This window comes from Acipenser ruthenus, chromosome 28, assembly GCF_902713425.1.
Source record: "Acipenser ruthenus chromosome 28, fAciRut3.2 maternal haplotype, whole genome shotgun sequence".
Lineage (NCBI taxonomy): Eukaryota > Metazoa > Chordata > Actinopteri > Acipenseriformes > Acipenseridae > Acipenser > Acipenser ruthenus.
In genome coordinates, this window is record NC_081216.1 from 6,335,038 (window position 1) to 6,362,900 (window position 27,863).

General features: G+C 38.5%; 1 protein-coding gene across 1 annotated transcript; it reads right to left on the reverse strand.

Moving 5' to 3' along the window:
- LOC117434557 (breast cancer type 1 susceptibility protein homolog) lies at positions 1 to 26,208 on the reverse strand. The gene is made up of 5 exons (XM_059002965.1): positions 25,563 to 26,208; positions 20,627 to 20,684; positions 3,339 to 3,412; positions 1,356 to 1,416; positions 1 to 701 (listed from the first exon to the last, which is right to left on the reverse strand). The coding sequence occupies exons 1-5, from the start codon at positions 25,572 to 25,574 to the stop codon at positions 589 to 591; spliced, it is 318 nt and encodes a 105-aa protein (XP_058858948.1). The 5' UTR covers positions 25,575 to 26,208; the 3' UTR covers positions 1 to 588.
- Positions 26,209 to 27,863: the final 1,655 nt, after the last annotated feature.

Consider the following 27,863-nt stretch of genomic DNA (forward strand, 5'->3'; position numbering starts at 1 on the left):
GTCTATATAAAAGAATTTATCAATTATGTCTGTAATAAATAACACACCTATACTCCTTTCTTTAATGGGTAATTTGATGGTACTGGGTTTATCTGACTCATTAAAGATTATTATTTTATTTACGGTTGTAAATTTTTTTTTGTACTTTATACTTTTGTTTTCCAGGGAATTCAAAATTAACATTTGCTTACATTTTGAAAACTTATTCAAACATGTATATCCCAATGCTTAGATTTTGAAATCTCTGTCCAGAAACAATGTCATGTGACCTTAAAAAAATAAGTAAAAAACATGTGAACTTATTTGAACAAATAAAGTCAAAGCCTGTACGCTCATCTTGTTTAAAACCTGTATGCTTCCAGTTCCCGAACAGCCAAGAAAAAATAAAGAAATAAGTTACTGCCATGGCAACAGGACTGTACACTTAAAACAGAACTTTAGTGGGCATTTTTCTAAGAAGAGACAATAATAATTTAGACTGCACAAGAAAGTGACAGTAAATAATGATTTAATTATTTGAAAAACAATGGAAATAAACATCTTCTGTATGGCTACAACAGTCCAGTTTGAGAAGTATTTTAGCAGAATTCAGTGGAGGGGCTCAACCAGATAGGAGTCCAAGCTGTGGCAGCTGTAGCAAGCAACACTGTCCAGGATCCATTCCCGTGTCACCACACTTGCATTGTATTGCCGCTGGAGTGCTGTTGGAATACATTCCAAAAGAGACATTAGAAATATTGTGCGTAGAACCTCCCCAGCCTCTTCATTGGAATGTGGCGACCCCAGAGGACCCCATCTCCTGGAAATCCGTAGACTTTTCTGAGGGTCAGAAGTACCCAGATAGTACCACACCATAAACCAGGAAAAAAATGAAAAAAACTGATATTAAAAACTACAGTAATCCACAGCTAATATCTATCAGCATGGTGATTACTGGAACACCAGAACCAAGTAAGTTTGAATATGTTTTTTAATGCTTTCCACTGATTTGTTTATGATCTGTTGCATCATATTTTTGGAATTGAAATGCCCTTTTAAACTTGTTCAATTCAAAATGTTTCTAAGGTGACAGTGAAAATCACTGACTTTTTAGAAATATGGAGCTTCATCTGTATAACTAGGGCTGGGAGTTTTCGATTACGTCTCACTGTATACGGAGTATCAACGGACCACTGCAAGCACCCATTAGCAATCAATAAATAACATGCATCTAAATAATACAAATCCATGTAACTATTCAGTAGGATATCATATTTTAACTACATCAGAATTCCTGTCACTTTTGGTGTTACCATTGTATAACATGATAATAAGTAACAGAGCTGCAATTGAATGTGCAAAACTTATGGCCTCACCTTCGTAGTCAATTTCTTTCCCTCCTGAATCAGGCTGTACAATGACCACTGGACGACAGTCCTGGATTTAAAAAAGACATTAATGTACAAGGTGTCTGAACGGTCTGAACTTTATACTGATCCAATTCCATAACTAATATTAAATCTAGGATTCCGATTGTATCATAAACATGTGCTGAAAAAGTTATCTTGTAGTTGAACATAGAACAAAATCAAAGAATTTAAAAACACATACATATGTAGTTTCCTGCTGAAGCTAAATTGATATATATCATCCAGTCAGTCGCAAGCACACACCAGACAGTCAGATTATTATTTAGTCATTTAGCAGATGCTTTTATCCAAAGCAATTTAAGAGACTTGGGGGTGAATCTATGCATCACAACTGCTGCTGCAGAGTCACTTATAATAAGACCTTGGTTTTATGTCTCATCTGAAGGATAGTCTCTGATCATGTAGAATGACACCATCAGCATATGCCACATCTAGCTAATGTATTACTTATTTATAAAACAGCAGTCTAGCAGTCTATGTAAGTGCCCAGTGTATTTTTATCTTTAAAAGTATTTAAAATACGCCAGGGTAGGCCCTAAATCACTTATAGCGATCGAAGAACTTGATATTCTGTTAGTAATTTAAATGGGCAACACTTTTAAGAACAAAGACATCATGAATTGACTTGGAATTAATCAGTATATAAGATTCTTCACACTTATTTTGAAGTCTTATGATTTAGATTTAAAACTACTAACCATATCACTAACTAAGGTACCACAATATTTTCGAAGTATGTATCCCAGTATCTATAGCCAATACCTTATAGACAGCATGATACTGTGCCTTGAGAAAGATGGTGAACACAACCTACTTCTATTTAACAGATTTTCTTTAAAATGAATAGGAATCTATCAGTGTATTTATCTAAACCTGATCTTCTTGAAAAAGGCAAATGGCTTTTATGATATACTTCCACGGATCTATGCAGTAGAAAGCAAATTTGTACCTTACTCTGTAAGGTACAAATTTACCTATTTTCTTACTAGTGGCACTCCTGTAAGAATGGAAGCAGTGGCCCAGTATTCATGGTCACATGTTTCCCACAATCCTTGTTATCATTTCATTTACCTGTGGAACCTCTATGACCCACTTTGTTTGTGAGATACGGAGTGTGAAGGATAGACAAATGGAAAGCTTTATTTTTGTATACAGCATATTTTGTTGTGGGGCTTTATGTAAGGTGTGTCAAACTTAATTTTATCAAGGGGCATATTGTAATTAAATATTTGATTTGAAGGACAAAAACCCCTTTACTGTTACTTTTATTTTTTCTTATTTTAGGGAACATGAGAGGATACAGTGGAAACCGCAGTGACACTAAATCAGCCATAACAATTCGCAGCACGACAGAGGGTGGTGTGATGTGCCATTTATTTACCAGCCATTATGTGCTTTTCACGCTAGAGGGTGCCATGTGGAATGCAATGGGTTTTCATGACATATCTTGTTTGTGCCACAAACGTTTACATTTTCTATAAAAAATATTCAGCACGAATATTGTTGCAACCTCAACTAATTTGAATGCACTGTACCCTTTCTTCTTTTGTAATATCAATGGTTTGTAGAAAGTGTTTGTTTTTAGACAGTTTGCTTAGCAATATAAATTACTTGCATTGCAGAATTTCACAAAAAAATAAATAAATAAGATGCGGTCACTAACTTTTCATGACTTAACAAAAATAAATGATGCAAATTTAGCCACAAGTGGTATAAAAACTGGGCTAGCATGAAAATAAACAAAAATGGAAACTATAGCTAATATATTAAACAGACATCCATCACTGCAAGCTCTTCCCTAAGGGTGGATGGAACATAAGTTCTCGGATTTTAAATTGTGAAACGGACAGTGCAAGGAATCTGGGAAACATCAATACATTAATCTATTCTCCTGCAGTGTCTCTTCCACTTTGGTTGATATTTACTTACAGGGCTGTATGTGAATAAGCAAGGCTCTTTAATGACTGTGGCTCCACAAAGCTCCACCATCCACTCCAACTGACCTGAGAGACAGAAAATGGAAGAAAAATATATTGACATACAAGTAAGAATACAGTACTATATATATATATATATATTATATATATACACACACACACACACACACAAACACACACACACACTCTGTAAAGACTGTATATTTGTGAGCCTTTTTATTATGCATATGGTACAAATATCTTAGTGCTGTACATATAATGAAATAATATACTACTACCAGTGCAACAGGTCACCAACATTTCTGGAGCGAAATAGGTTTTATGGGTGTGATTCGCCAAATATTTTGGTCGCAAATATATATGGCTTTACAGTATTGTGTTTAAATATAGCTGATACAGCACACACAAATAACTAAATAACAAATAAATAACAGAAAATGTTTAAGTTCATACAGCAAGTTTTATTTCTTTCTTTTGTAGTATGATACATAATTCATTTTGTGTTGATACAGAATCGCCGTTCAGCAGTTTTTTCATTCAGCCATTTTATCTTGTTGTTTAGGAGTGGAGGTGGGAAAAGGGGCGGGACTGATAGTGATGTGAACCAATCACATGACAGACGGGGACTATTGCCCAGTGGTGTAAGGATGGGAGGGTAATTGTTAAATCTATTTTTTCTCCTATGATGAGGTTTTAACCAAATCACAGGTCAGAATTTCTAAGCACTATATATAAAACATATTATATATTATTGTTATGCATTATTATGTATTTAAAAAAAAAAGATTCATGATATACTGTGTGCAAAATGTAGTTTCCTGGTTGTAATGGGGTGGTGGTCTGAGCTTACCTGCACCCACAATCACATTTTTGAACACTGAGGTTTTTGGAATGCAGGAAACGGCAACTTGGTCGTGTTCACAGGCATACATATTTATTGTGGCACTGGATACTACTTCACACAAATGACAACTGATGCTCACAAAGACAAGATCATGACTGACACAATGCACAGGAAAGACATGGCATTAAATAAGCCCCAGCCGCCTACTCCTAACAAGATTAATTATTCAATAAACACTTACACCTGGAATTATTTTAGACAAAATAAACTTATTTGACATTCACTCCATTCATACTTTTTACAATAAATATTCATATATTTTACATTTACACATGTTTCTTCTCCTTTACACGTTTTTGTTTAAACTGCATCAATACCCGTCTGTTTACAAACAACGATCAATAAACTATTCCGTTCTTCAATGTTTACTCATTATTATGATCATTGTCATTATTATCAATATTATTATTATTATTCTCTAGTCCCTAACTCTTAGCAGTAAAAACTGAACATTAGCAATACCCCTTCTCTTGGAAGATTACCAAACATATGGCTATAACAAAACACCTGTCCCACATGTAAAGCTTCGGCAACTTCATATTGTAATCACCCTAATCTAAATAAAGCAATATACATAACCTACAGCTCTATCGCCAGTAGAATAACAATTGCAATAATAAACACAATAACATGCATTTAAATATTTCCTGACACCTCTCCTTTTTTTTTTGTCGCCCACAGGGCATGCAAGCAAGTTCGCAAAAATCACTGGGAAATATAAGGTCAATAGTCCTTCTTTATAAAAAGTCCAGAATAGTGTCCATGTCCCATTGTTACAGCAAATGCACCATCTCTCTTTGGCCTCATAATCCGAAGCACAAGTTCTGTTGTCCTCCCCCGAAAAGCAAACATTCGTGAAAATCCAGATCCCTGGAAGGACTTGCCTTTTTCAGGTGAAGAGATAACGGTAGTGTCACCCAGCAAAGCTAGGAAAAGTAAGAGGCAAGAGAAGGGAGAAATTCCAGAGCACAGTGGCAATAGGACCAGGAATACACTGAGCCAATCAGAACCATTGCCAGTGGAATGGAAGACTCACCATAATTTAACTGAGCTATAGGTGGAAGACCCTACACTTAACGGTCATTACCAGAAATTGGCAGAGGTAGAGGGAGTAGTGCAGGAATGCATAGCTCTTGGAGCAAAAGTGAGGTTCATTTTAAGGCAAGGTTTGTTGTATAGTTAGGAAGGGAAAGTAGGTAGCAAAATGGTCTTATTAGGTAGTGGTTTATTCGACTAATAATTATATATAAAAATAATTTAATTTTTCTCTCTCTCTCTCTCTATATATATATATATATATATATACTGTATATACACACACACACATACGTATATAAAGTTAAAGCACACATTTCACTAGGAGAAGTACTCAAGGTAGTGATAATCTATTATAAAAAGAAAACTGATAGATAAATGAATGTATTTCTCTATTATTTGTACTGATAAAACAAGGAAGCTGTTACTTTGATCATGGTAACGTTACAGCTTTTTTCAACTTTTTTTTTTTTTTTTTTCTGTGGTCAGAATTTTGATAAAGTAATACTTATCTACCTATTATGTGTTCATTTTTATCGTGGGTGAAACCAGGGTCAACATTATAACAAAACTGGAGCCGACATTCTCCATGACAGATTAAATTAGCATTTTATTGATACTGAATAAACTTAATATCCTGTTAGGTCATTACCTGTTATCTTAAAAAATCACAACAGTTTTTACAGTTTTTTAAAATAAACTTCATTCCTTGAAATTGTATCCATGTTGTGATTTGTGACCATATTTGTACTCCACTGTACAATACAATTTGCATTGTGGGCCTCGTGCGTATCTACATGGGGCGGTACAAACCTCAGTCATCTACAAATCAGGAAGCTCTATTAGCAATGGTTTCCCGCTTTATGAAAGATAATGTTTAAATAAAATAATACCGGTAATTACGTACGTGTTCACTCAGGATCGGTCATATAAACTGCAGTGTAAGGTATCAGAAAAAGGCTACTGCATAAAAAAACAAGTAGCAAATTAAGAGTTTTGGGTATCAAAATGCTACCAAATATACGTTAACTTCGAGCCTTTTTAGGAAGTTTTTAGGAAGCAAATCCTAGTTAGGACACAGTATTCCATGGGCAGGTCACCTATGTAGGAGTAAGACTATGGCAAGGATAGCAGGAATATTTTATTGGCCAGGGTTATATAGTCAGGTCCAACAGTTTTGTAGATCCTGTCCAGAATACCAGAGACACCAAGGGAATTGTATGTCCGTCTTGGGGACCTGTTTAAGAAATGGATCAAGCCTGAATCTAGGAATATGGAGGTCAGTGAAATCCTTATTCTGGAACAGCTCCTGAGACAATATTTATGCCTGTGAATACGACCAAGTTGCTGTTTCCTGCATTTCAAAAACCTCTGTTCCTGAGTTGAAAAATGTGATTGTGGGTGGGGGTAAGCTTGGACCATCCCCCTGTTACACTGGCACTGAGTCAAATTACAGGGTTATCTTGGTAAATATGAAAAGATAAATACATAAAAATTAAACACATCTGTGGAAGGGTGGTGGTATTCACTGACACGAGAGACAGAAGATTTTATTTGCAAACACCGCACAGGTGCCCAGATTTATTTATTTTACTTATTTATTTTTTTATTTAGTTTAGCCCGCAGAGGGCGCTGTTGTCCGTGGTCTGGATACTGCCGACAGTAAACCAGGACCACGGGGTTACCAACACAGGTATCCCAATCTGTGCACCTTCAAGTGCTCAAAAATAATAATGAAAACAGAAGGCGAAAGAAAAAGGGAAAATAAAACACAGTAATAAAACTACAAACAAAAGTGCTGCTTATGCAGTGCCCCCACTGCCGCTAAGCCGGTCAGCACGGGTCTCCGTCCTACACTCAGCTGTGCCTATACACTGGGGTTGGCCAGGGTTCCCCGTACCTCTACACACGTTCCCTCGGGTACGTATTTATTTATATTGCTCTGTGAAAATTATATTATTTTTTTTTTTATGAAAGGCTGCCCCCTCAGTCGGGCTCGCCTGCTCCTTGTTTCACGCTAACCTCTTCTGCCAGCGACACTGTATGTCCTCCAACACGGCCACCAGAGTGCACAACCAAGCCAGTTCTTATGGGCCGAGCAGTCTCCCAAGGCCCGCCCCTCAGCCACTCAGAGAGAGGGAAAGCACACACACACTCTTCCCCACCTCGCCGTGTCATCGCCATGGCCGACAGGCGGATCCCACGAGACTGCTGCCCTCTACCTGCAGTAATACGAATGTACCAGACAGTCAGTCCAGATCTCCCCTGTTACAACATCACATTTATAGAGGTTTGGGTTCAAAATATGGGTTAAAAAAGCATACACCTACATTTTCAAACAGTAGCAATTTTAAATCAGATACAAAATTTGCATTCATCTTTTGAAAACTTCTAACTGACTTGGGAAGAAAGGAAAATGATAGCAAATCAATATAATTGGATTGAAATGAATGCATTTTGCACCAAAAGAAACCACTGTAATGCACCCTCTTACACAGGACCCATAGTGGGTTTTAGCATGTGCCACTATAAACATACAGTTTATACTGTTTCAAAAACGGGAGAACCTTGGTACAGTACATCATAAGACATTCTTAGTATTACTAACATTTTAATTCTACATTTGATTTAGCTATCTTAACTGTCTGCCACATGGTGAGCAAGCTTTTATTTTATCATACACTCCTAGCATCTGACAGATGTTTCGGTTTGCATTTGACTTTTAAACAAATATTTGAAACCTTTCAGTATGCACTATGAGTACTGGTTGTGTGTGCCTGCACTGGTTACACAGAAGCAAATCACTTTTTTTTATTATTATGATTTTATGGGAGAAATATAATTTTTTAAAAGACCAAAGATTTTAGGATTAGTTTAATTAAATTTCTGTTTCTATCTGAAAAATCCAGAGAAAATGTCAGAAAAGCAGAGACTGAATGAATGAGTTACCATGTAGCAGTTCCTCCTCTGGGGGGGTTACTAAACTACAGTTAAAAAATCAGTATCTCAGATCTACACAGTTTATTCCACCTCATACAAACCAAGAATGGTTTTGCTATTATTGCACATAAAGGAACGGATCTATAGCAACCCGTTATTTCAACTTCACACACAGTGCAATATCTCTGCATTTCAACATTTTAAAATAGGAATCAAAACAGCAACTTCCAGAAGTGAAATGTTACCGGATGCCACCAAGCATGGATCTGTCATCTTATTACATTTTAAAATAGCACAGTATAAAAAAATTTAACTATGTATTTTCTCCAAATATATTGTATAGCACTCCACAGCATCTAGGGATAGTCATCTAAATTACTGCTGTGGCCACACACCAAAGACTCATGCCTGCAGACAGCTTTGCCACAGAACTACAGCATTTTGGCTCAGATTATGTAAAATGTTATGACGTGGCCTGTTCCTATGCCTGTGTATTCGATTAGGTTTTCCATTTCTGAGCATAAGAATACCTTGCCATCTTGCATCAGGTGTCTCCAATGTAATCGTAATTGATGTAATCATAGTTTTTCTTTCACACTAAAAGTTCAAGGTCACAAAGCTTTCTGGGACACTTTCTAATATACCGATTTTGTTTAGCAGTACTGTATATATTAGAAGGTATTGGTTTATATGTTTAAATTGAGTTCTACACTTATAAAAGTTTACCAGGGTAAATCTACACAGTAATGCAGTCTTCTATGTTCTCCCATGGTTATACTATCCATTTTCTTTAGTTTACAATTGTTTTTACTATACCTTTTTGTGCTGTACAGTGCTTACATATGCTTTACCATGCTTTCACTGTGGTTTCTTACACTATACTTTTGAATACTTTTATAAGGGTATGGACAGCTAGGATTTTTTATTTTTTATTTTTTTTTATTTTGTGTTTATGTGCATTTGTGGGGTAGCGTGTGCAGCAATCGTGTAAGAACATTGGGAAAGGACACTGGCTGTTTTGGGGCTGTAGTAACAGGTGGCAAAAATAGTGTTTTTTAAATTATTTTGTTTTGTTTGTTGTTTTGTTTCTTTTCAATTCTCATTCAAACAATAACACCATCATTGCAAGTGTTCTCTGCGCGTCATAGCGCATCACTGGACTGTTGTTTTCACCTGTCTCCATCACACAACTGTTTCTGCTGCCTCTGATGAAGGATTGCTACAGATTCATCTTCCCTGCCAGTGTAAGAACATCGGGAAAGTACAATGGCTGTATTTTTAGTTAGTAAGTTGTGTATTTTCCATGTTTATAATTCTTCATTTGCTTTTATATGTCTGTGTTACACGGCTGGCTGAGTGGTGCCGTCAGATCCAGGAAATGAATACACAGAGACAGCAGGCACTGACCCTCTGCTGGTGGAAGTGGACCCAGCAGGCATTGACCCTCTGCTGGTGGAAGTGGACCCAGCAGGCATTCACCCTCTGCTGGTGGAAGTGGACCCAGCAGGCATTCACCCTCTGCTCCTGGCGGTGAAGGAGGTAGAGGCAGCTCCTGCTGCTCTGCTCCTGCCGGTGAAGGTGGCAGAGGCAGAGGCAGCTCCGGCTGCTCTGCTCCTGCCGGTGAAGGTGGGAGCAGCGTGTAGTCTCCTGGCGACGAAGGTGGGAGCAGCGTGTAGTCTCCTGGCGACGAAGGTGGGAGCAGCGTGTAGTCTCCTGGCGACGAAGGTGGGAGCAGCGTGTAGTCTCCTGGCGACGAAGGTGGGAGCAGCGTGTAGTCTCCTGGCGACGAAGGTGGGAGCAGCGTGTAGTCTCCTGGCGACGAAGGTGGGAGCAGTGTGTAGTCTCCCCCTATTGCAGGGGACTGGTGCGTCTCTCCCCCTATTGCAGGGGACTGGTGCGGCTCTCCCCCTATTGCAGGGGACTGGTGCGGCACTCCCACTATTGCAGGGGACTGGTGCGGCTCTGCCTCGGAAGGGGAAACCAGCAGGCATTCTTCCTCTGCTGGTGGAGATGGGGACAGCAGGCATTTTCCCTCGAGCCCAGTGAGGGTGCAGATAGATGTGGCTCCTCCTACTTGGAAGTCAACCTGCTGGGGAAGTCCCATATCGGCAGCCAAGTAGTTGATTACCACGGCTGCCTGGTTCACAAAGGGCACTGAGTAGTAGTGTTGTTCCCAGTGTTCCCAGTGTTCCCCATCTCTGGCCCACAGCAGGTCAACAACCTTTGGGAGGTCCTCCCAGTTCCACTCCGGGTCCGACACCCAGTCCAGCATCTCCTCAGAGGATGGGAAAGGCTCTGTCTCCTCCCTCCTGGGCTGTGGATGTTCTGGGACCTCTCTCCATTCCTGCTCCTCATCATAACGGAAAGGACAGTCTGCAGACAGATGCTTCTGTTCGCAGAGGGGGCACACCGGCGATGGCTGGTCATATCGCCCTGGGTTCCTGGCCTTCAGGCGGTCTTCCTCTGTGTCCTTCACCTCCTCCTGCTGCTGTTGCTGAGGTTGGTGCTTGTGGCCCTTTCTTCCCATTTTCTCTTTTTTTTCCCAAAAGGGAAAAGAACACTTCTCCTGGTCTGACGCTTGGAGGCGCTGTTATCCCACGCAGGACACCATATGTCACACGGCTGGCTGAGTGGTGCCGTCAGATCCAGGAAATGAATACACAGAGACAGGACAGATGAGGTGAAATGATGAAAGCGCTGTTGCGCGGTTTATTATAAATAAAAAGGTTTAAACAAACAGAAGACAGGACACGGCACTTTACGCCAAAATAAATAGACAAACAAAACGGACTAACACTTAACAAACGGTGCACGAACAGACACACACACAAACAAGTATCGTGCTGGTCCTACCAGCACGCAATAGCAATTGATATATTTTTGTTTCTCCTTCTCTCTCTCCCGTTCTCCACTCACCGAACACACAACCCCGAGTGAGTAAAACGTGCATCTATATATAATGTTGTGCTGGGATTCAATTACTAATTAATTGTTCACTTGAATCCCAGCACATGAATTAATTATGTGCAACCTCGTGCTCACATATTAAATACTTTAAATGCACGTGAAGTGATGTGCCATCCTCGTGCCTAAATACAATTCTACATCTTAAATAACTCGTGTTGCACACACCCATTTATATCCCGTGCAGCCATCTCTATACACCAACATTAACACACGCAACATACAACATACAATACAGAAATGCACACAGGGGCGGGGCACATTGCCACAGTCTGCTATGTCTTTTCATCTGCCATTTCTCTCCGTATCCTTATTTTTCTTTTTCTATTTTCTTTTTCCTTCTTATAAAAAACATTTTAATGTTTTATGCATTTTTATATTTTTTGTTTAATTACTGTAAGTCGCTTTGGATAAAAGCATCTGCTAATAATACTAATAATATTGGGAGTCATATTTTTTCATAAAGAAGCACACAATAAAATGAACAAACCAGAAATAAACAATTCAGACCCTTAATTTAAGTGCTTGCAAGTAATCTAAGGCAGTTTTGTTTTTTTAATTGGTGCTTTTTCAGTATAGAATTTTGCAGTAATGACAATTTGGAGTAAACATCTTTGAGAATCTAGCCAATTATGTGTAGTTTGGGATTCACTGTGTAACTTGAAAATGCTTGTTTAAATTCCTGCACAGTTGATTTATGCAAGTATTTGGGATTTTGAACTTTGAATTTCCCATTACCAGTGTGTTGTCCACACACGCTTACCATTAGACTCCCTTTGGGAATAGTATTATGGTATGTGGGAACAAATCAATACTCCTATCCAGGGGAGCCCTGCTTGAGCTTTTTAAGTCCTACTGAATATAAGCCTGCAACCTTTTTTTTATCCTACAAAGCAATATTGGCGATCCAGCTACTGTGAAACACTAAAGCAGCAATAATAGAGAGTTCCATCATCGTCCAAACATTTTTATTGCTAATTCTCAATTGAGAATTCAAATGTTGGTTAAAGATGTGGTATTTCTAATGCAAAACCCTTTGTCTCTCTCTCCTATCCCAAGGACAGATTTGAGAATTACAATATAAACAGTTTTACACATGCTGAACTTTTTTTGTCTTATTAATGAGAGCAAACAAAGGAGATTTGGTCTGTTTACATGAGCTGCAGTCTACAGCCATTTGACATTTTATAAAAAACAACAGGGATATCTTATATTTAAAAAAAAAACAAAAAAACAGAACAGTTCCATAAATCTTGGTTTAAAATAACAAGAAGTAGAATGAAAATGGAATAGAATGTTTGGCCATAACTCAATGATAACTTCAAAACGCTCAAAGCTGAGGGCCCTTTCAGATTTGGTTCACTTGCATTGTATCACACTGAGTCATGTTCAAGTGAAAGAGAACTTTAGGTTACTATCATAACCCTGGTTCCCTGAAATAGAAATGTAACCATTACCTAATGGGTGTTTAGCCTACCTCGTAAAGACGCCGAAACCTGAATAAGATGTATCAAAGCTGCTCCGCCGAGTCTGTGACACAGTCATGCCCACCCCCGAGGGCATCAGAGGACTGCACGCACAGATGTCAGTGTCTATTCCTTCAAACCTGCTGCAATCATGGACGCAGTGACCTTGAAGGTTAATGCTTAAATTTCTATTTCAGGGAAACAGGGTTATGACAATAACCCAATGTTCCCTTTCAAGTATGAAATGTAACCATTACCTAATGAGTGAGTATACCCAAGCTGTCGCAAGGCAATATTGCAGAACGACTGGAATGCTACAAGGCTAAGCCAAAGGCTACCTTGCACGTTACCATTAGGAAACCCAGTAACAACTAGCTAGAGCTAGAAAATGGAGGGAGAAACTCACCTCTATGTCTATGTTGTAAGGGTAGACCTGGAAGACGCCCTTAATACTCCACTTCGCCGCCCTTAATACGCCAGAGTTTTGTGGATCCACAACCTTAAGTCTATAGAACCTACTACAGGTATGGGGAGTAGCCCACACTGCTGCCTTTCAAATTTCTGTGACAGATGCACCCTGGAATAAAGACCACGAAGTTGCCATGCCCCTGGTGGAATGGGCAGTGAGATTTTCTGGAGGGGGCAAGCTGGCTCGCTCATAGGCAGTCCTAACTGTGTCTGCTATCCATTGGATAGCCTCCAACCTTTCGTCCTATCAACATAAGACGCTAGTTAAGCACAGGACAGAGTGTATGGAGCTGCCGCTCCTTGTCAGACTGGAAAGCCTCCACAGACTGGTTGATATGAAATGCCGGGTTAGTTTTTTTTTTAGCAAAAAAGCAGAATTGGTATGAAGCGTAATGTTTGTCCTGGCTTCTGCAAACATTAAGCAGGCTTTCGCAATTGAAAATGCCTGTATCTTACTCACCTGCTTTGTGGAGGTGATTGCAAGCAAGAAAGCTGCTTTGAGCGATAGAAATTTTTGCTCAGTTGAATACAAGGGCTCAAGTAGAGGCTTCATGAGTGCATCAAGGACCATGTTAAGCTTCCAGTGAGAAACAATATACTTCCTAGGCGGCCGAAGCCGACGAGCTCCTTTTAAAAATTGCCCCGCCAGGAAGTGAACTCCTGGGGAGACCAAGTCAATTTTGACATGGCAAGCTGAAACAGCTGCCAGACCGACCTTTAACGTAGGAGGGATCTCCCCTTGTCAAAGAGGTCCTGCAAAAATTGCAGTATTACTGCCACGGGACAGGTCGTGTCCACACAGTGCCCCAGCACAGGCTTGACGCGTCCGTGGTCAAAAGCTCCCTTTTGGTGACACTGCCCAGCACTATGCCGAGGCACAAATGGGCAGGCTGTTTGCACCACGAGAGTGCCTTTAGACAGTGACGAGACACTGTCAATAGGCGGTCACGGTTCAATGCAGGCTGAAAAACCCTGCTGAACCAGGCTTGCAGAGGGTGCATGCGCAGGAGACCCAAAGGTAGGGTCTGAGAAGCTGCTGCCATCAAGCCCAGACATTTCTGGAATCGTCACTACTGTGAGCACTCCATTGAGCTGAAATAGCTCTAAAGAGGTGCTTATTCTCTGCACTCTGCCGTCCAACAGTGGACAGCATGGACCAGGAGTCCAAGAACACTCCTAGATAGGAGTCTGAGAAGGCCTGAGGTGGCTCTTCGCATGATTCACAATCAGAAACCAAGAAACGAGGAGTTCCCCATCGTAAAAAATTTGTTAGCTAGATCGCAAGCAATTTTCATGGTCTTACTGTCCCTTAAAGCAAACATTTCCACCCACTTCGAATAATAGTCAAATGACTACTAGAAGAAACGTGTTGCCTTTTTTGCTCCTTGGGAAAGGACCCATCAAATCGACTCCCATCATTTCTGCAGGTTCAGAGACATTGGTAGATTAAAGAAATCCAGGTGGCTTCACATTTGACGTTTTATATTTCTGACAAATTATGCGGAGTAAGGTTTTCATCCATCCTAAATGTCCTCCGAGTGGATTATCATGACAATATTACAGAAATGTTTGTCTCATTGAAGTTGGTACTACCAGTTGGTATCGCATTCCACCATCACTCATGGGTGCTTTCCTGTAAACTAGTCCTTGCGTCTCAACAAAGGTAATGTGCTCTTGTTACCCCACTTGTCGTGGCTTTCCTTCCATTAGCAACATGTTGATAGAAGAGCCTCTGCAATTTCAACCGAAATGGCGGGTATGACAGAAGAATAATGTTCCTTGTCTACACAGACAGACACAATGGCTTTAGCTGAACATGGGCCTCGTGATAACGCATCAGGTGCCACACTGAGTGTTCCTTTCCTGTAAAGAACAGTGAAATTAAATTGTTGCAGTCTCAATGTCCATCTAGTCAACTGGGACGAAACTTTGGATGTATTAAAAACCCATGATAAAGCAGCATGATCAGTGACTACTTCAAAATGAAGACCTTCCAAGTAATGCCTCCATTTTTCCACAGCCCAGACACCTGCTAGGCATTCCTTCTCAGAAGTAGAGTAGTTTTTTCAGCCCCGTTCAGAAGGTGTGATGCATACAAAATCACTTTCTCTTCCTTCTGCATCTGTTAGAACAGCGCCTAGCCCCACCTCACTGGCATCAATATAATTCAGAAAAGGCAGAGTTAGGTCTGGGTGGGCCAACACATCAGGTGATTGAAGAGCTTTCTTGAGGTCTTCAAAACTAGCTTCACATGCTGGTGTCCATTCCCTCAGTATTCCTTTTCTTTTTAGGTTATTCAGTGGGGCAGCTCTATCAGCAAATTGTGGTATACAATTGTGATACGACCCGGTGATTCATAAAAAACGATTATTTGTAATATCACATATAATTTGTGTAAAACACAATAAATGTAAAAATTTAGAACAGAAAAAGTAACAAGTACTGTTACTTTCTCTGAATAGTCTCCTCCCTGTCAGGTCAGTTCTTGAAAAAGAAAATGGCGATGAAATCTGTGTGTGCAATCCATTTATGTCCTCTGGGGCGGGACATCACAGGCTCTGTGAACAGCTTTGATATATTTATTCAGGTTTAGTGTTAATACCCATTCGGTAATGGTTACATTACACACTGTTTGGGAGGGAACTCGGTTCATTTAACTGGCTTGTTTTCTTATTTTTGTGATCTGACAGTGTGTACATTTCACACCCAATCTCTGCAAACCAACTCATTCATATTCTATATCCATTTAACTAATATGGGGGGGTGTCAGAATGTTCTCTATAGTACACAACACATACTGTACATTATTTGGAGAACAACAAGAAATTAATGTTTCAAATAGTAACTTACCATGTTCAGTAACTTATACTATCCTTTTCTTCTGCTATCTATTACTAGTGTACAGTCGATTCAAGTAGATTTATTTATATTAATCAGACTTTGTATACTTTTGTTTATTCTTGTAACTTTTCATTTTGAACATTGAATGTGTCCTTAAACTTAACATATATAATACATTATTTATTTAAACACCTAAACTATTTGTTTACTTTCCAGATATTTAACAATATTCCAATAGTGGCAGTATTTAGTGTTAGATTAGAGCATTAATATCTATGTTGGCATCTCCCAGATATTTGTATTTATTTTTCACAATTTTCTCAAAGCCCTACAGCAGATATGCTATATTATTCAGACCATTTTATTGTTTTTTTCTTTATAAAAGAGTTTTGAGACATATATACAATGCTAATAATGATTTAGACTGCCAAAGAAGAAATGTCCGCCCAGGAAAGGTATCTGAACAAATAAACACAAGTAAATTACTTTATAGCATTAGGACAATCCTATTAAATGAACATATCCTGTTTAAATTTACAATTGCAAAGTGTACTTACTGTACAGTTTTGTTTAAGAATTATGCTTTTTATTTGTATAGATTTACTTTCTCTGGTCCAGTCACCTCTTTTCCTTGTTCTGGCTTTTCTTTCCTCTAACTGGCATTCAGATCAGCCATTTCAAAAGGCAGGATTCATTTTAATGCATTGATATTACTGTACTAGTCTACAAGAACGTAGGTTTAAAAAAAGTACAGCAACTTGATTGCTTGTGTGCTCCGAGAATCTTAATTCTTTGTTTTTAATGTATACTTTTTATTGCATTTATTACATGCTACAAGATTATTATGTATTTTGATGTTACTGTGTGGCTAGATAATTGAGTTAAATGGAGGACAATAAGAAACTTAATACATATTAAAGATAACATACTTAACTGATATGGAATTTTATGTCAAGGCAATACAATAATACTGTTATATTATTAAAAAATATACTGTATGGCTATAGCCTTCTTCCAACTGAGAGTAGTATGCATCTTTTGCTGCTTACTTCTGTTTGATTGCTGGTGCAGTCTCATTAGAAAATAACTCAGTTTCATTATGTTTCACACTGCTGGAAAACTAGCGCAGTGAGTTTGTTTGCTTGTCCAACTGACCCCAGATTACCATCTGTGGCGCACTTAGTACGGTTAAAAAACCTTACAGAGTTCTTTTGGAGATTTCACATTAACCTCTAAACAAACTAAACCAACCTGATATCGTACAAAAGGCATCATTTGAACCAAATGTGAAAGGCCCTAAAACTATAAGAAAGTTAAGCAGACAAGCGTACACTGAAGGAGTACTAGTCAAAACTGGCCTACTTTACTTAATTTCTTACAGTTTTACCCAAGCTTCTCGATTCTGTATTCTGAGCCAGTTGCAATCTGTGCATTATCAACATGGGTAGAACAATAGTCCAGTAGGCAAAAGCCTGGGAGACTTATGAATAAGTATAGAGAAGGTGAGAACCCCAAGTCCAACCCTAATACGGAACAACAATGATTCAACCACAAAGGAAACAACTAATGTCCTGTTCAGCTATCTATCAGACAGAAAGAGTTCAGTTTCTGTAGATAATTCCTAAAACCAAAATCAATAGCAACTCAGGTTACCCTGTATGAGATAACAGGACATTCAAGCCTCAATGCCACTAATCAGGAGACAGGCTGACTGCATAATAAATCACACAGTACCTGAATATGTGTATACAAGTGAGAGTTTATAGCATTATAGCCACATGCAATCCAAATATAGGAGGCTAGGAATGGATGGAAAAAAAAGATAAACATATTTTAAATGATTTTGACTAGAAGTCAAGACAGTGCAGTAATGGACAGATGCACAACATCTCTAATTTGAATAGAGGTACAGGAAGCTGTTTTAAAAAGGCAAAAGGTACATGTCCTTGCCATGGTTGTGAAAAGCTAAATTTTGTATATTAGGTTTGCACTGAATTAACATTTGCTTTACAAAGTAATAGCATCTTAATTTGGTTGTACTTTGAATATAACATTTTCCTTTGTTTTTCAAACTTTCCTGCTGTATTAGTAATAAATGCAAAATTATTTAAAATGCTACAGGCAATATTTCTGTTTCAGACAGGATAATTCCTGCATGAGAGAGATATGGATTATCATAAATTATTACAACTGGCATTACATTTTAATTCTATGCAAATAAATGCATTTATATCTTACAGGCAATGTTTTTCTTGCATGTATTAGATAGCATCTTATAATTCAAGGCTAAAGTTTCTTTCTCCCGATGAAAATGGATGTAAATTACATCAAAGGAGTTAGGCCACTCAGCCCCTTAAGCTTGCAAACCAAGTTTTTGGAACAAACCAGTTGTGGATAATAAGACAGTGTACTCTACCTGCCCATTGTACCACTCCTAAAGCCTTAACTATGATAGAACCCCCTGCAAACACATTCCCATGTTCTCCACATTGGTCATTTTTAAAAAACATATTCCTCATAGTTTTGATTTTAATTAACACATCATAGGTAGGGCTTCTGTTTTTCGGAATGCCTCTCACTTATCTCAACTTGGACGCATTCTCACCACCTCACCTCTCTAAATCTGACCTCCTCTACTTTCCTTCTGCTCCTCTCCCTCCGCTGACCTCTCTATTTCGGTATCCCTTGAACCTATACCTTCGGTATCTCACTCCATCTCCTTCTGCTAAAAACCTAGGTGCTATTCTTGACCCTCTCCTTCTCTCAACACATCTCTTCCCTGACACACACTTGCTGCTTCTTTCTTAGCAACATCTACTGAATCTGTCCTTTTCTCACTACTTATTCCACTCAACTCCTGGTCCAAGCTCTTTTACTCTTGAGATTGGACTACTGTAACTGTCCTTGCTGGTCTCCCTGGTTCGGCTATCCATCCCGTTCAGCTCATTCAAAATTCTACTGCTCGTCTTGTATTCTCCCAACCTCGCTGCTCTCATGCTACCCCTCTGCTTCACACCCTCCACTGGCTACCTATCTCTGCTCGCATTCAATTCAAGACTCCCACTTCCAATCCCTCCTGTCTCCCTACGCCCCCTCTTGCCCTCTACTGGCCGACTGGTCATGCCTTCCCTCCACTCTCCATCCTCCCATACCCGCTCCTCTTCCCTAGCCCCTCTGTTGTGGAACCAGCTACCGGTTAACTTCAGGACTGTGTCGTCTCTCACCGCCTTCCTCCGCCTCCTCAAAACCCCCCTGTTTAGACTGCACTTGTAGATCTCTTGATCTACCACTCCTACTATGCACTGGACTTGCCTAACCTAAACATCATGTTCTGGACCCTCCCCCTATGCACGATCCTTGCATTACTATTATGTCACTGTAGTTATAACTTGTTGCTTCCTAGTTCATATTGTATTTAAATGAAACAGAGTAAAGTAAAACATAAATAAATAAATGTCAGTTTATTTCATACTAAGAATGAAGCAAAGTTTTTTTTTTGTTTTGTTCTATTTTCTAACAGTGGAATTCTCAATTGTGGTACACAATCCACAATCCAATGAGTCCACAGTACAATTACTACAGAAGTGCCCGGTAGTTCAGACCAAATTGACCAGCCAATGTATTCTTGCAGGTGGAGACACCAGCTGATGGGAAACACCATATTCAGTGTTACCTAAGGAATATAAATCAATGGCAGTTATATAAAGCAATGTAGTTGTTGAAAATGTTGTTGCTGAATATCTGCTGCCTTATGTGCAATGGGTCTGCAGTGAATGTTTTCACACAGCAGCAGACTTTATAGCTACCATCTATTAACCACTCAACAGTACTACATTTAGAAATATCAAAAGTATATCAATAACAAATGTATTTAATCTGAATCAAAACTCATTTCAACATTGACGCCACTGAAAAAAGACTTTGTCCTTTTCTTTTAGTATTTACAGACTTACAGCAACCCTGCACATCTGTGTATTATTTATTTCATTTAATGTGTTTATTTAGCAGATGCCTTTATCCAGGTGACTATGCATCAGCTGCAGAGTCACTTACAACCACGTCTCACCCGAAAGACAGAGCACAAGGAGGTTAAGTGACTTGCTCAGGGTCACACAATGAGTCAGCGAGTGAGCCGGGATTTGAACCAGGGACCTCCTGGTTACAAGCCCTTTTCTTTAAACACCGGACCACACAGTCTCCTTATTAGAAAATAAAGTTATAGGGGCTTTGTAAGCATTGTTTTTTTACTCATTGTTTTGAGGATAGAGTATGAAAGTAAATCTGTTTCGAAAAATTAAAAATGAAAGCACATTTGCAAATCTTTTAATGCTTCTCCCACCCACCTCACATTTACTGTAATGGCAAGTAAAAATAAATTACTGTAATTATGGTGGAATAACCTGTAACAGCTGCAGACACATGATTACAATACAGCAGTCTCCAAGGCAAAGTGTTAAAATTCATTCTGTGTGTCTGGGAACAATTTTTCTATGGACTTTAAATTGATATGTCATTAAATTGCTGTAGTTTAAGGCATACAAATAAATCAAACACATTTCCCTCAAATCGCAGAGCTTCGCTTCAGTGATATTTAGTAGGCAGTTTTGTATTTATAATCAATAAAACCCAGTTATTTGTTGTTCCCATCATTAGAAAACTTACCTTTGCTCATATCGGTGAACGTGCCATAGCAGCAAATCTCATAGTCACTCAACAGCAGCTGAAAGAGCAGAAATGTAGTGACCTGTTAAAATGTTGGCACGGATTTCTATTCACTTTGCATATTTGTTGCTTCCACATATCATTTGATTGTCATTCTTGTACTGTTGTTTGCGACTATTTGAACTGTTTTAGATTGGCTTTTCAATTCCACATTATTTCAACAATGTAATACTGTACTTTGCAAGTCTAACATTTTATAGGTTCATGGACCAGATGTTGCCATTTACATGTATCATTTTTCTTCAAGTAAAAGCAGATTAGGCAAAGACATCATTGGGTTAATGCAAACCATAGTATAACACTGAAGAAAATAAAATGAACCGGATCATTAAAAGATCCTTCACACTTTATCAATTGGGATTCAAGTCACCCAGTGAAATTAGTATGTGAATCAAAATTGAAGTCAAAACATTTGTTATTGATTTTTTTAAAAATATTTAATTACTATTGAGTGTTTTATAGTTTAAAATGTAAAAAAAGGATATAACAACAATAATAATACATAAACAGTAGAATGTGTGCATTTGAGAAACGCTGGGTAACTTAATACAGCACATTAAACCTGGCTCCAAATAAATCTCTTGAACAGAAGTGTCTGCCATATTGTGCAGTGAAGATGGTATCAGTGTAATTACAGATACTAGAATATGTGATTTCATTACAATTTCTTAAACTTAACAATCATTTTGTAGCATGTTTTGCACATTGTCTCAGAAGCCAACTTTATGCAATATATTTTGGATTGCTGAACAGATCTTGCATTATTTGTTTGCTACAAGGAAGAGGATCTTCAATAGTTAGATAAATATAATACAGTATTTTTTTTAAATACTGATATTGCAAGAAATATATGTATTTTATTGAAGAAATTGTTATGCAATTAATTTCAGAATGTCATATTTTGAACATTTCAGTCATGTTTTGATGGTTAGGTGTGAACAGAATTCGAATATTTCCCTGCAGATAATATTGATGCACCACCTTCTCCGCATCATTCATTTACACAGGTCCTGACAGGCACAGTAATGCTTATTCATTTAAACACAGGTCCTGACAAGCACAGTAATTTTTATTTATGATATACCAAATTCTGTTTCAATGCTTATTACCTTGCAGAACACATTTCTGTAACAAGATATTTCCTGAAGAAAACTAGCTCACAAATCTAATTTCACAGCTTCCAGTTACACAGTCAAACAACTAAAATACTAATATCACGGTGCTTCTAGTCAGTTAGCAAAATGCACATATGGCTACAGCTTTAAATGCAACACTATTGTTATTTTTTTATATTATTGTCACTGACATGAAAAATTTTGTAAAAATCAATGCTAGAGGTTTAAGTCTGGGAGTTATCATTTTTTAGGTCAGTATTTAAGAGTTGTACATTTGTATTCTGCTAGAATAGAGCTGCAATTGAATGCTACCTACAAGACTAGGTCAAAAACGTGTTGTACTGTTTTACAGCAAGTCAATATCATGGGACAAAAAACGTTTAAAGTTAAATTTCAGTTTTCATTTGCTTATTCTGCTACAAAAAGGCACAAGTAAAAGTCCTTTTATTACTTTATGAAAACGTGTCTAGGCCACTGTTTACTGTGAAGCAACAGCAATGGCAAGGAATGAAAAAATAAAAATAAAATAAAATGCGGTGACAAGGTCTACACAACGTATTCTTTACTCCTGGGCAATTTTTCTACTTTAACGTGTTACATATTGTAAAGTCCTGCTGTAAAATTAAGGCACACACACAGGGGCTACGCCCCCCTGCCGCTATGCTGTCTGCCTGCGCAATATAATGGCTTATTACTTTTTGAAAAACAAATGAATATTTAAATTATGAGTGAATATCCGAACATGAAAATCCTGTGTTTGTCCCAGTACTATATTTCAGTCATATAAAAAGCTTTAATATGTTAATCCTATTAATCTCTCTCTCTCTCTCTCTCTCTCTCTCTCTCTCTCTCTCTCTATATATATATATATATATATATATACAGTGCCTTGCGAAAGTATTCGGCCCCCTTGAACTTTGCGACCTTTTGCCACATTTCAGGCTTCAAACATAAAGATATGAAACTGTAATTTTTTGTGAAGAATCAACAACAAGTGGGACACAATCATGAAGTGGAACGAAATTTATTGGATATTTCAAACTTTTTTAACAAATAAAAAACTGAAAAATTGGGCGTGCAAAATTATTCAGCCCCCTTAAGTTAATACTTTGTAGCGCCACCTTTTGCTGCGATTACAGCTGTAAGTCGCTTGGGGTATGTCTCTATCAGTTTTGCACATCGAGAGACTGAAATTTTTGCCCATTCCTCCTTGCAAAACAGCTCGAGCTCAGTGAGGTTGGATGGAGAGCATTTGTGAACAGCAGTTTTCAGTTCTTTCCACAGATTCTCGATTGGATTCAGGTCTGGACTTTGACTTGGCCATTCTAACACCTGGATATGTTTATTTGTGAACCATTCCATTGTAGATTTTGCTTTATGTTTTGGATCATTGTCTTGTTGGAAGACAAATCTCCGTCCCAGTCTCAGGTCTTTTGCAGACTCCATCAGGTTTTCTTCCAGAATGGTCCTGTATTTGGCTCCATCCATCTTCCCATCAATTTTAACCATCTTCCCTGTCCCTGCTGAAGAAAAGCCGGCCCAAACCATGATGCTGCCACCACCATGTTTGACAGTGGGGATGGTGTGTTCAGGGTGTTGAGCTGTGTTGCTTTTACGCCAAACATAACGTTTTGCATTGTTGCCAAAAAGTTCGATTTTGGTTTCATCTGACCAGAGCACCTTCTTCCACATGTTTGGTGTGTCTCCCAGGTGGCTTGTGGCAAACTGTAAACGACACTTTTTATGGATATCTTTAAGAAATGGCTTTCTTCTTGCCATTCTTCCATAAAGGCCAGATTTGTGCAGTATACGACTGATTGTTGTCCTATGGACAGAGTCTCCCACCTCAGCTGTAGATCTCTGCAGTTCATCCAGAGTGATCATGGGCCTCTTGGCTGCATCTCTGATCAGTCTTCTCCTTGTATGAGCTGAAAGTTTAGAGGGACGGCCAGGTCTTGGTAGATTTGCAGTGGTCTGATACTCCTTCCATTTCAATATTATCGCTTGCACAGTGCTCCTTGGGATGTTTAAAGCTTGGGAAATCTTTTTGTATCCAAATCCGGCTTTAAACTTCTCCACAACAGTATCTCGGACCTGCCTGGTGTGTTCCTTGTTCTTCATGATGCTCTCTGCGCTTTAAACGGACCTCTGAGACTATCACAGTGCAGGTGCATTTATACAGAGACTTGATTACACACAGGTGGATTCTATTTATCATCATTAGTCATTTAGGTCAACATTGGATCATTCAGAGATCCTCACTGAACTTCTGGAGAGAGTTTGCTGCACTGAAAGTAAAGGGGCTGAATAATTTTGCACGCCCAATTTTTCAGTTTTTTATTTGTTAAAAAAGTTTGAAATATCCAATAAATTTCGTTCCACTTCATGATTGTGTCCCACTTGTTGTTGATTCTTCACAAAAAATTACAGTTTCATATCTTTATGTTTGAAGCCTGAAATGTGGCAAAAGGTCGCAAAGTTCAAGGGGGCCGAATACTTTCGCAAGGCACTGTATATATATATATATATATATATATATATATATATATATATATATATATATATATATATATATATATATATGAAACTTGATGAAATAGTCCTTATCATGAAATTATCCATGCTTATTCTAAATATAGCTCAAATCCAAACTTTGGTATACAAGGATTCTGTTTACTTTTTCAGTGTTACTCCGGTTGATCATTTAGAGTAACTGATTTGAAATGCCAAGTTTGACTTCAAGGAGTATGTAAGCGGGTTTCCAAAAAATATAGCGTTACCCGTCCCCACGTGCTGCTACAACTGTTTAAATAATGTACCTGTCATTTTTCTTTTCATTGTAAACATCCTGACAGCGTTTTACATTTAGAACTTTAAAGGTCTGTCAAAGCTCTTTTCAAAATGTCCGCTCTACCGCACTGGGGTTTGAGATCTGTCCTCTAAATCACTGCAGGAAGAGCGATAAAAAAACAAAACATAACAACGTGCTCTGGCTTTTCTGTTCCGTACCACATCATGGATCGTTATTGCTGTGTTACCTGTTTGACAATGTGGGCAATAATCCACACACCGTCAGTGCATCAGAGCGGCCATTTTGAAAAGAGCTTTGAAAGACTTCAAAGTTCAAAGTGTAAAAAGTTGTCAGGATGTTAACAATGAAAAGAAAAAATACAGGTATGTAGCAACACGTGGGGACGTGTAACTCTATATTTTTCGAAACACCGCTACTTACTCTTTAAGCCACCCTCTACCCAGGCTTGAAAAGTAAATCTGAAAAGTAAATCCGTTTCTCAAGTCCAGCTTCACATATTGCAAGCTGACCTATTTTCATGTCCAACTTCAAGTCTGACTTGGGAGGTGAGTCTAACTTACGTGTTTATTGCAACCAGCTCCTGATCCCTAGGATTCCAAGCCCTGCACTACAGCTAAAACTGCAAGCTGGAGTAAGTGGAAACCTCCTTATTTCCCTAATGTATGGGCTTATTGGGAGAGGAAAAGCAGTTAAAAAAAATCTATATGGTTAACCAGGTGCCCTACAGAGTTGCCAGGGACACTGATTGGAAGGATGCTTATGTTTGCTAAAGCTTCTGACAAATTGCTACAGCTGTTAACTCTGGATCCATAATCCTGCAAAAGCACAATTTCGGAACTGAGCATTACTGCTGCAGGCTGCTCAGTTTGTACGTGTTTGGCAGACACTGGCAGGATGCCCACTAGTAAGACATTAAATCCTAACATTATTAACAATCTTTCATCCCTACCTTTCCATCCATGGTTGTGTGAGGTCTCCTGGGTCCTTTGTGATTCCTTCCATTGATGATATCTCCCCTCACCTTGAACTCTGCCTGCCGCACACAGAGGATGAAAAACTATTATTATTTTATTGCTTTTCAGCAGCAGCAGTAGAAGACAGAAGAAATAGTTTGCCCCCTGGGTCAAATAAACCATGAGCTTCCTTTTAAAATTGTTGGATTCTGCAACACAATAGAGAGAGAGAGACACACACACAGGATATGACTGATGTGATTTTCACAATACAAAATTGAATGTTTCTTCAGTAAGGTTTTTCACTTAGCTCTAGATGAAATCTTACATCTATCCAGTGGCACCTCTATGTTGAGATATAATGAAGGTAGGTACCTAACAACAATTTATATACATCCACTTTAACACCTATATGAAGCGAACAAAGCGATCTGAAATGATTTAACCAATGTATTTTCTAAGCCCAAGCATAATTTAAAAAAGTACATTTAAGTCCTATATCACTATGTTTTTAATTATCATACATGCAATACCTATAGTTAAGTTCCACAGCAAACCAGGCATATTTGTTATATCAGAATTTCTGTTTTATAATGTTTGGTTTTGATTGATTACACCGTGTAACAATTTTTTTTTTTTTTTGTTCCTGGGTAGTAAGTGTTATTTCCTAATTGCTTATGCCTCAAAAGTATAGAAAATGACTATTATTCCCCAGAAACTTTGCTTTTGTGACCAGGACAGTGATATTTTGAAATTTACCTATTTTCCAGAACATTCCAGATAGATTCAGTGCTGAGTAAACTTGGAGTAATTTCTAGAACTTTCTAGAACTTTCCAGTAATATAAATAGTAGTATAAATACAAGGGCCTTAAGCCCACCAGTTCAGTTTAGTTCCAGCTGCCTAAGTGGATACATATCTGCATTTTTCTGAGATGGCATCAAGGTCATAGGAGACTTCAAAATGGTGGCATTCCTGATGGGTCTCCAAGGCGGTTTTACCAAGTTTCCCTACTATCTTTGCCTTTGGGACAGCAGGGACACCAAGGCGCACTACCACAGGCGGGACTGGCCACAGCGGACCGAGTTCTCTGTGGGGAGGAACAACGTCAAGTGGGAGCCACTGGTGGACCCCCGGAAGGTGCTGATGCCACCACTGCACATCAAATTGGGCCTTATGAAACAATTTGTCAGAGCTCTAGATAAGGAGTCGGCAGCCTTCAAGTACCTTCAAGACTTCTTCCCTAAGCTGTCTGAGGCAAAGGTCAAAGCCGGTATCTTCGTCGGACCATAGATAAAGAAGATCCTGGAGTGCAATGAATTCCCCAAGAAGCTCAATAGTAAGGAGAAAGCGGCTTGGAACAGCTTTGTCGCAGTGGTTCGGGGCTTCCTGGGCAATCACAAGGCCGAAAACTATGTGGAGCTGGTTGAGACTCTGGTGAAGAACTACGGCACAATGGGCTGTAGGATGTCCCTCAAAGTCCATATCCTTGATGCTCATCTTGATAAATTCAAGGAGAACATGGGAGCGTATTCGGAGGAGCAAGGCAAGCGCTTCCACCAGGATATACTGGACTTTGAACGCCGCTACCAAGGACAGTATAACGAGAACTTGATGGGAGACTACATTTGGGGGCTGATTCGTGTAAGTGATTTACAGTATAATCGTAAATCTTGAAAAACTACTCACATCTAAATCTTTTGTAGTCATTTTGGTATTACTTTAGATAAATACATGTTAATTTGGATTCATATGTTGTTTTTTTCTGACTTTATGTGAACAAAAAGACACAAATTCGCATGTTTTCTCATTGGAAATGGGTAAATTTCAAAATATCACTGTCCTGGTTACAAAAGCAAAGTTTGTGGGGAATAATAGCCATTTTCTATACTTTTGAGGCATAAGCAATTAGGAAATAACACTTACTACCCAGGAACAAAAATTATGTTACATAGTGTTATTGGTGGACTCCTGATAAAGTCAACACTGTTTATTATAACCAGGGGTTTGACAAAAAACAGATTAATTAACTGCAGAATTAATAATATATATATATATATATATATATATATATATATATATATATATATATATATATATATATATATATATATAAAAAGTTTAGGGCAATTTTCAAACAATTACCCACCTCATCGTTGTTTAAAGCATTCCACAATCCGCAATAAACAGAATATGAAGATTAACGACCATAACAATGTTCAAAACATTTTTTTTTAATGCATTAAGGAAATAACAGCAACCATTTATTGTAAAATATACACTTCAAGCTAGCATTTA

What these genes read in the sequence shown, in the direction of transcription:
- LOC117434557 (XM_059002965.1), bottom strand. An exon ending in GCTTATTCACATACAGCCCT is followed by an intron (nt 1,417 to 3,338) that starts GTAAGTAAATAT and finishes TTTTAAATCCAG; the next exon opens with GACTGTCGTCCAGTGGTCAT. An exon ending in GAAAGAAATTGACTACGAAG is followed by an intron (nt 702 to 1,355) that starts GTGAGGCCATAA and finishes GTATTCCAACAG; the next exon opens with CACTCCAGCGGCAATACAAT.